The 9,934-nt window shown below is 52.4% G+C and overlaps 1 protein-coding gene across 1 annotated transcript; it reads left to right on the forward strand.

Annotated features, from left to right (window-relative positions):
- The first annotated feature begins 340 nt into the window (after positions 1-340).
- NKRF (NFKB repressing factor) lies at positions 341-8,047 on the forward strand. The gene is made up of 3 exons (XM_035541287.2): positions 341-711; positions 3,978-4,099; positions 5,686-8,047. The coding sequence occupies exons 1-3, from the start codon at positions 467-469 to the stop codon at positions 7,674-7,676; spliced, it is 2,358 nt and encodes a 785-aa protein (XP_035397180.1). The 5' UTR covers positions 341-466; the 3' UTR covers positions 7,677-8,047.
- Positions 8,048-9,934: the final 1,887 nt, after the last annotated feature.

Raw genomic sequence — 9,934 nt, forward strand, 5'->3', positions numbered from 1 at the left:
CCTCGCGGCGCTCCGCCGCCATTTTGTGGCGAGCGGAGCCTCCTGAGGCGCGGCGGTGGCGGGGCGCCTGCGCACTTTGCGTAGCCGCCGCGCGCTTTGCGTACCGCCACGCTCCCAGCGTGGCCGCTGCGCTCCCTGCGTAAGCCGCCGGGCGGCGCCGTTCCGTGACGGGACCGGGGCGGGGGGGGAGGTGGCGGAGTCTCGCGGCGTCTCGCGCGGCCGTGACGCGCGGCCACGTGACGCGGCGGTAACCGGGGGCCCCCGCGCGGCGCGAGCGCGGCCGGAGCCGGGGAGGGGGAGGGGCGGGGCCGGGGCCGCACCGGGCGGGGGGGGGAGGGGTGGCGCGGGGCTGGGGCCGCACCGGGGCTGTACCGGGACCCCCCGGGGCCCCTCAGCGAGGCTCGGCCTGTGCCGCACGTGGGGCTCGGGCCCGGCCGGTGTCCCGGAGCGCCGCTCGGCCGCGCCCATGCCCGGCGATTGGGCGGCCGACCCCTCCGGTTCGATGCCGCCGCCGCCGCCGTCGCCGCCGGCAGCGGAGGCGGTGCCCGAGGCGGTGCTGGAGCAGTGGCGGCAGTACCACGAGAGCGAGCGGCAATGGGCGCTGCGCCGCCGCTTCATCCTCCGCCACCTCCGCGGGTACCCCGGAGCCGCCATCGACCAGCTGCTGGCCCTCTCCGTCCTCTGGGTCAACCACGTCTTCCTGGGATGCAGGTCGGCGGGGCGGGGGGGCTGGGGGGTTCTGAGGTGAAGGGAGGGGGTCCTGAGGTAATGGAGGGGGCCTCTGAGGTGAGGGTGGGGGGCTGAGGTGAAGTGGGGGGTCCCTGAGGTAAAGAGGGGGAGCTGTGAGGTGTGTGGGGCCCCTGAGGTGGAGGGGGGGGGGTTCCTGAGGTAATAGGGGACGGCTTTGAGGTGGAAGGAGGGGGCTGAGGTAATGGGGGGGGGTGGGCCTGAGGTGAGGGGAGTTTCTGAGGTGAAGGGGGGCGCATGAGGGGTGTGAGACCCCTGAAGTGGAGTTGGGGGGAGCCCTGAGGTGAAGATGAGGGTTCCTGTGGTGAGGGGCCCCTGAGGTGAAGGGGGGCACTGAGGTGAGGCGGTCCATGAGGTGAGTGCTCCCTGAGGGGCCCTGTGGCCATGCCCTCCCTGGCTGTGACAGGCCCCAGCCCCGCTGTCAGGCCCCTCCTGTTCCCCTGAGCGCAGCCCCGGGGGTTTTGGAGGGGTTGGGGTCAGGGCACCGTGGCTGTGCTGGCAGGGGGGAGGACATGGGCAGCAGCAGAAGAGGAGCAGGGCACTAGAAGAGTGCAGGCATATTTTGTATTTTGGAAGTAGGTGTTGGTGTTGTGCTCCTGAGGGCTTTTTAAGCACGTGGTGGTGTGCCTTGTAGCTTAATTGAGAAGAAAACATACCTCCAAGCGTAAAGCACCCTGTACCAGCCCCTTAACGCTCAGTTTGATGCTCTCTGAGAGGAACAGGCCCAGCGAGTGGAAGAGGTTTCCCACCTTCACTGCTGCTGAAGTGCAGAAGCAACTAGCCAGGCTGTGGGGTCGCCAGAAACCTCTGGTGTCCCGACTGGCACTTCTGGTGCTGGGGCTGGTTTCCAGCCGGACACGAGGCAGAAGGGACCGCTTAGTGACTTCAGCTAATTGTGCAGCAACAGGAGAGGAACCTGTGAGCACTGAAGGGCACAAAGTTTTACTTCTGTTAACATTACTATCCCAGAGTCTTGGGCAATGCTGTGCATCATCCGCATACGTCCAAGCTGAGTTCTTTAAGTCTTGTCCTTTTTCTTTTTGATCCAAGTACTAAACCATTCTGCTCGATGAGCATTAAAATTGACCTTAGTTTTAAAGTAGTTTCAAGTTCTAAAAATTTTAGATTATTCAGATTGAGGGTATCGTTTTCAGACATGGTTTGCTTTGTCCGTATAGAAGTTTTTATGCTCTCTTAATAGAGGGCCTTCTTTGTGGTAGTGCTTTTGGGAACGGCACTGCTGCAATGTGGACACAGGGCGCTGATAGCAGAAGTGAAGGGCTATGTGGCAGGACCTCAAAACATAAATAACGACCCAAGTTACGCCTGTAAGTGTGCATACTTTCCCTGATGAGCCTCTTTAGCAGCAACTCTCGGGGGAGGCATGAGCAATAGGTTTAGGCACGCCGTGCAGAGTTGATACCAGTAAGGATATTTCCCCAAAGCTTGCGTTAGGCATGAATCTGCACACACTGCACAGGCCTGACGAGCACAGCGCTGCGAGGGAGCAGGTGGGAGCTTTATGCAGAGCTGCCTGGGGACAGGAAGGGAGCGAGCCCGCAGCCTGCTCGGGAACTGCCTTCAGCTGCTTGGGAAGAGCTGTTGTTGCTGCGAGAATAACTTGAGTTTTGTTGTTTTCTCTTTTAAATCTTGTTTTTTTATGTGTTTTTTTTTTTTTTTAATCGTTGGTTGCTTGACAGCTGAAGACCACCTGTTTGTCAGAGTTAATACAAATCAGAGTCTTTGCTGATGAAACCTGAGGGAGTGTTCTGTTGGAGGATTGTCTGGAGGACGTCCAGAGGCCTTAGAAAACGTGGTCTGTAGGGAAGCAGTTAAATAACAGCGTGCATTTAGCTTAGAGCTTGCTGGGGGAAGGTGCATGCGTTCTCAGATGTGTTAGAGGTAGCTGTACAATGGGAAAAATAACCCATTATGCTGGGATCAGGACAAGAGGTAGCAAACTTAAATCAAACCAGGCAGACTTCAATTAGGCATTGGAGGCGTGGCATTCCTCTGCCTCCACGTGCAGTCTGCACGAGGTGAGATTGCAGCAGCCAGGTTGGACGAACACGTGCCGGGACAGGTTTGCTCTTCCTCTGGGCAGAAATCTGAGCCCCAGTGCTTAAAGCTGGTTCAGTGGTGGTGTCGCTGGCTGCTTTCTCTTGAAGATGAGCATGTCATGGAGCAGGTGCACGATTGCCTTTTCTCCTTTCTGAGCCCCAGTGCAAAGCTGTCCAAGTCCAAGCTGTGCCAAGCTTACAAACATGCCTCAGTTAGAAAGTTTTTTTTTTTTTTCTTTTCTTGCTCAGCTTTAGCCTTGCAAATGGTTTGAAAACATGACAGATCTTAGAAGTAATGGGATGCTCAGAGGGTCGGGGTTGTATGGCCGAGCAGGGTGGGTTTCACAGTGCACGTCCTGTCTCCGTGGAGCTGCAGCAGGGTGTGGGCTTTGCACAGAGCTTCTGGCGGCCGCCTCGCCTGTTCCGTGGCTCAGGGATTGAAAACTTTTCATGTACGGCTCCCAAGCTAAAACCGAGTATGGCTTTTTAGAGGGTGTCTGATAAAGGCAGAGGAGTGCCTTTGTCACCTGACAGCTGTGACTTCGGGATTGGTGACATGCGGGCTGTGGCTGCTGACCCGGGCAGGAACCTCAGTGCCAGCGAGTCGCTCCTGTGCTTGGCTCACTGCCGCTGTGATGCCCGCTGAGACGCCGCCTCCTCCATCCCCCTCTGTTCCTCAGTGATCCTCTCAGCCTTGCCAAATGCTGCATTTAGGCAGATAATGCATATATGTTAAAGTTTTAAACCCCCTGGGTTCGGTGGCTGCTCTGCTTGTTATTCACAGACGGGTTCACCGGGGGCCAGGCGACTTGCTCGCGGCTCTCCTGCCCCAGCCTCGCCGTGCCGGTGGTCAGGCTTTGGTCGGTGCTCAGGTCCTTTGCTAGTACTGGAGCAGGGTGAGGGGCTCCTTTGGACCACGTTCAGTGTCTCAGGCAGCTGTAGTTTGGTGTTTTTTTTTTTGTTTGTTTGTTTTGTAATAAAAGGTCCTGCTTATCATGCAGGCTGTTTTTATTCTGGCTGACCTGTCTGCCTGGGGCGAGTGCCGGGACCCTCACTGACACAAAGACTCGGGGTGATTTAGGCTCGGGAGCAGGTGCAGGAGGGCTTGGTTTGAGGCCAGCTGCCCCCGTGGGAGCAGCTGTAACGCGGTGTGCTGTTGGATCCACGCAGATACGGCTCGCAGGTGATGGAGAAGGTTCTCAAGATGGCCGAAGGCATCGACATCGGGGAGATGCGGACGTTCGAGCTCGTCCCTTGCAGGAAGCTGAAGAGGCAGCTCTCTCCTTCCGACAGTGAGTACCTCATCCCCGTCCCTGCCAGGGCGTGCGGACAGTGGGGCGGCATGGGCCCACAGCAAGCAGGAGAGGGACCGGGCTGCACTCTGCTGGACTGCAGCTGTTTCCCTCCTGTGCCATGTCACGGGGTGTAATTCACGCAGAGATCTCTCCTTGCTTAGGAAATTTATATTGAAATTGCCACGTAATAGATTTTTGCTAATGACAGTGTTAGGGAGTTGGATCTGCGTCATTAAGTATCCCTGTCTGTTTGTCCTTCGCTGTAGTGAGGGGTGATGTTCTGACCTGAGAAGGGGTTGTATGTCTGCGTGGAGGTGTGGAATTCCACTTACTGGGTTTGAGGGAGGGCCTGCCTGGAGCCCGGCTGTCAGGATTGGCCTGGAAGAGTCCTGTGTAGCTCAGTCCAGCCCCACGCTCTCAGGAATGGATGTTCCCAGCCATAGCTTTTCCTGTGGAGGAAAAACAGTGGGCAGAGCGGGCCGGCTGGTCCGCAGCTCCATCCCCAGGCTCCTCTCCAGGCCCTCAGAGCTCCCTGCCCCATCTCAGGAAGGAGCAGGGTGATGGGTTTCTTCTCTTACTTTGGTAATCTGGTCATCTTTTGAGCTTCCCTGCCCCACTTGCAAAGTTGAGAACAATATGACGTTCCTCCTGTGCTACATCTGTCTCTTAGGCAGCAGTGCTTTGGGAAGGGTTCTCTGTTGCATGCTACATGCACAGCAAAGAGCTGCTGTGCTGCTGAGGGCCTTTAGATGCTGCTGCAGTGCAGAAAGCCAAGTACCAAGCTGAACGAGAAATGTAAACGTTGCCGTAAGTCATCAGCACTGTGATGACTGAAGGACTGGACACGTTTAAGAGCTTCGTCACCTCATTTGAGTGCCTGTTTTTGCTGTATGTGAAGTGCTTTTTTCAGCTGCACTGAACAAGGTTGCGATAAATGTGCTGTGGTAGCACGACGCCTAGGCAGCTGTTACCTGACCTGTATTACAGCTGCACACGTTGGCACTGGGTCTGGCAGTTCGTTCCAGGGTGCTGGGGTGGCCTTTTGCTCCTCTGATGAAATCACATCCACGTATCACTTCAGCGTGTGGGGGCTGAATCTTTTGCAGAAGATGCCTTGCGTAGCTGTCATTTAGAGGTAGAGTAACAGAGTTATTGGCTGTTTTGTCATTTCTGCAGTAGCTGTGTGTACCAGGATATTGTGCCTCGTTCACATCTCTCTTGGTTAAGAAATGAGGTCTGTCAGTAATGTGGATTCACTTCAGAAATGGCTGGATGGGTTCAGTGGGCCACTCTGTGGGGCAGAGCAGGTGATTATTCAGACCTAAAATCCATGCAGCTAAATGTGTAGAGATTTTTGTATGGCACTTGTGGATCTGGGGGTATCCCTGAAGTGACCTGCACGCGAACGAGTGTTCATTTTTGATCAGTTGTGTCTCCAGGAGGAAACCTTTTAGTTTGTGGCTAAGTAGGAATCCTGTGTTTGAACCCTGCATGCTCCTCCTGGAGATGGCTCTGTGAAGACGTTGTCTCTCTGTCACAGCACGTATTTATTGGTGATCTTGTAATTTTCTTCTACCCCGCAGGTCCAGAGCCGGAAGAGGTTCCTGAGCCTCCCAAAAAGATGGCCCCCAGGTTCCGGGTGCGACCGCGTTTTGAACCCATCCACTTTGTGACCAGCGTGGAGAAGGACGACAAGAAGGAGGATCCTCTGGATAACCAAATGCAGGAAGTGAACCAGGAGGCAAATACAAACAGCGTGGCACAGCCGGCTGAGAACTGTACAAATTCTCCCTTAGGGAACGCGCAGGAGGTGGATCCCCAGCTCTCGAACTCAGCTGGGTTTGGCTTTGCAAGCCAGCCAGCAGCAGCCAATAAGGCTGTGAATAATGCGGACGCTACCACAAGTGGCGTGTTGCAGGTTTCTGTTTCTCCTTCAGCTGTCCAGTCTGTGTCAGAGACTTTCCCTCCATCAGCTATAATGCTGAAGCAGAGTTTTATCGAGAAACTGTCAGCAGCTATCTGGAAAAACCTTGCTAACCCAGATGCAAACACCGGGACTGAAAAAATTAACTATACGTATCTTCTGACGCGTTCAATTCAGGCCTGCAAGACAAATCCTGAATATATTTATGCTCCTCTGAAAGAAATCGCTCCTGCCGACCTCCCGAAGAGTAAGAAGCTCCTAACGGATGGCTTTGCCTGTGAAGTACGATGTCAGAACGTCTACCTGACCACCGGTTACGCCGGCAGCAAAAATGGATCGCGGGACCGAGCCACGGAGCTGGCAGTCAGGCTGCTGCAGAAGTCTGTAGAAGTCAGGGTTGTTCAGCGCAAGTTCAAACACACCTACCACGAAGACCTGGTGGTGTGTGAGGCAGGCGTGAACCGCCCAGATTTCCCTCCGGCTCTCAAACCTCATGAGGAGTTCGTGGTGGCCAACAGGGACTGCGTCCCCATGCAGCCTGGTTCTGAGTCTGTGAAAAATTCCCCCAACACCAGCAAACACTGGACTAGTTTCGTCCTCACGGAGAACGCTAGCGATGCAATAGGAATCCTTAACAATTCTGCCTCATATAATAAAATGTCTGTTGAATATAAATATGACTTAATGCCCAACCGCATGTGGCGTTGTCGAGTGTATCTACAAGATCACTGCCTAGCCGAGGGGTTCGGCACCAAGAAGACCAGCAAGCACGCGGCAGCTGACGAGGCCTTGAAGATTTTGCAGAAGACGCAGTCAAATTTAACCGCCATCAAAGTGACGCAGGTTCAGAAAGTGGGCTGCTCCTCGCGGGGTTCCGGAAGGAAGAAGGACCTGAAGGACCTGGTGGTTTACGAGAACTCGGATAACCCGGTGTGCACGCTGAATGACACCGCGCAGTTCAACAAGATGACAGTTGAGTACGTCTTCGAAAGGATGACTGGCATGCGATGGAAGTGCAAGGTGCTGCTCGAAAACGAATTCATCGCAGAAGCAGTCGGAGTGAAGAAATCTGTCAAGCATGAGGCAGCAGAGGAAGCCGTGAAAATCCTCAAAAAGACTCAGCCGACTGTTGTTAATAATCTGAAGAAAGGCACCATTGAAGATGTCATCTCGAGAAACGAGATTCAGGGTCGGTCAGCAGAAGAGGCTTTCAAACAGAAGATCAAAGAAGACAACATTGGGAATCAAATTTTAAGAAAGATGGGTTGGACAGGTGGTGGCCTAGGGAAAGACGGCGAAGGAATCAGAGAGCCTATTTCAGTGAAGGAGCAGTTTAAAAGGGAAGGACTGGGGCTTGATGTGGAAAGGGTAAATAAAATCGCTAAAAGAGATATTGAACAGATCATTCGAAACTATGCACGCTCAGAAAGTCACGTTGACTTGACGTTCTCTACAGAACTGACGAACGACGAGCGGAAGCAGATACATCAGATTGCTCAAAAATACGGTCTTAAGAGTAAATCTCACGGGCAGGGCCACGATAGGTACTTGGTGGTAAGCAGAAAGCGGCGCAAGGAGGATCTCTTAGACCAGCTGAAGCAAGAAGGCCAGGTTGGGCATTATGAGCTCATCATGCCTCAGGCAAACTGAGGTTAGGTGTCCGACTTCACTGGTGGGAGTAGTGATGAACTGAAACTTCCTAGACACTCGATGAAAGAAAGATGCTGCATTTTCTTGTTGCGGGATATATTAACATTAAAATCTTTTACCTTCCTCATATAATTTCGGAAATGTTACTAGACAATTAGGACTGACCGAGTTCTGTTCAAGTGTATTAGCACAGCCCCAAACCAGTAATGCTATTACTGTATGTCTTTGATATTACTTGCTCCCTCACATTTTAATAGTTTTGTAATAGCGAAAACACACGTCCAACCATGAGGAATTTGACACCATTTAAAATTATAGTTCCCTTATTCTTTCTGTCCAAGAAAGGAGGAAAAAAAGCTTTTTTTTTTTTTTTTTACAACAAAAAAAAGAATAAAAAGCAAAGGAAATGCAGTTTGGAGGAATAAACCTGTATGTAAAGTTGGTATTAATGACAATAAAAATACAGCTTTATTTCTGGAAAAAAACAACCACAAGATTTGTCACGTGTTGTATGGGAAAAAAAAAAGTGTAAAACTGCATTTATTCTTGTGAAACATATCTATGGTACAGTCTTGTTTGTCTCTGCTGTGTATGTATGTAGAGGTGTCCTTAACCAGCTTACAGCTCTATTCACAGGTTTCTACCTTGTCTCTCCCATACTGAAAGTCACTGAAGTCACCTTAGCCAGGAGTGCGTTGAACTTAAATAATTCCAGTGGATTTTTACTTCGAAGCACTGCTTGACACGTGTGCAAATGCCACGGTAATGTGTGAAATACAAACCCGGAGGTAAACGCAGAGCCCACGCGTCAGAGATGTTCGTGGGGACTGTTACATAAGTTATTTTTTTTACTTTGAATATAAGCTCTTTAATCCCGAGCAAAACCAACTCTGTGCCTAAGCATTTCTCTACTCGCTTAATTTAATGTACCTATGCTTGTGTACGTCGGGGGCAGTTCATAAGTAAACTGAGTGGTGTTGCTCGGAGGTGTGTGAGGGCAGCATCTCACCAAGACCGGCGTGCGCTGCTAGGAGCCTGGAGCGCTTCTCTCCTTGTGTGGGGAGCGGGCTGCGGCCACTGCGCCGCGCACGGAGCCTCCAGCCTCGGAGGAAAGCCTGCTTCATGCCTGGAGACGTGGAGGTCGGGGATCGACCTCGGAGCAGCCAAGTGTAAGATTGGCTCAGAGATGCTGTTGGTTGGTTGTTTTTTTTCTGTGACCAGTAGGGCCAGCTGATGGTTCTGTAGCGCAAAGGCAATCATAATGAAGTATTTCTTTACCTGTTCACCTGATGGTTTATGTCCCAGTTACAGCTTTTGGTTTTCTGCTTCCTGTATTTGCCTCTTCATCTCTTTGCATTGTCCTACATCTTTTTTCCACCTCTTACACTGTTTTATGTAATACTCTCTGCTCTGAGGAGAGGGTGGCTGACCCCTACTGATGAAGGAGACAAGCCAAGAGGTGACGTGCAGCTAGAGACGTTTTCATCCCAGCAGTGTGAAAAGAAAGAGTTTGCCCTGGAAGAATTCCAGTTCCAGGTAAGCATCCCCTCCTGTCTTTAACTGGGTGGCTTCAGCACAGCTTCTGTTAGCTTGGGCTTTTGAAATAAGATGCTGTTTTTGAAGAAAAATAATCTGGTAGAAAATTCTGAAAGTGTTTTCTTTTTATTTGTGCACTGTTCCCTCTCTCTCCTTCTGAATTCTGCTCCCAGGGAGGCTGGGCTATAGCAGATGGCAGTGTAGGAGTGTGGAAGAAACCTGGTACTTCCTAGGCAGATATTCCTGCAAGCAGGAGTGCGGCTCCCCCTCCCTAACTCGGTTATCAGAAGGTCTTAAAGCTTGGTGACACCAGGCAGGGTGGTGAGAGCACCAGTGCGGTATTGGGGCTGAAAAATGTCTTTTTGCTGAGCAGTGAGGGCACAGGGTAAATGTAATGGTACCGTAACAGAGTTAGTGATAGACAGGGAGTCCGTGCAAGGTGTCATGGTTGTTTTATTCTCTCCTGGGTAGCATCCTGGGTTTGGGGGCCCCAAAGTCTTTGCCCAGTGGGGTAGCACTGTGCCAGCCCTTTCTGTTGCCTTCCTGCTTGTCGGTGGATGTGTTTGGCTGGCTGGGCGTCAGCTGTTGGCAGTGAAGAACTGCTGCCCGCTCCAGGTCCTATTTATGTAGCTTGTAAGCTTGCTGGAGCCAGCACTGCATGGTTTAACATTGAGTTAGTGGGTAACTTGTGTAGGAAAGGAGTAAAGGTGAGGTTTTTCACC

The sequence above is a fragment of the Cygnus atratus genome, chromosome 13, assembly GCF_013377495.2.
Source record: "Cygnus atratus isolate AKBS03 ecotype Queensland, Australia chromosome 13, CAtr_DNAZoo_HiC_assembly, whole genome shotgun sequence".
Lineage (NCBI taxonomy): Eukaryota > Metazoa > Chordata > Aves > Anseriformes > Anatidae > Cygnus > Cygnus atratus.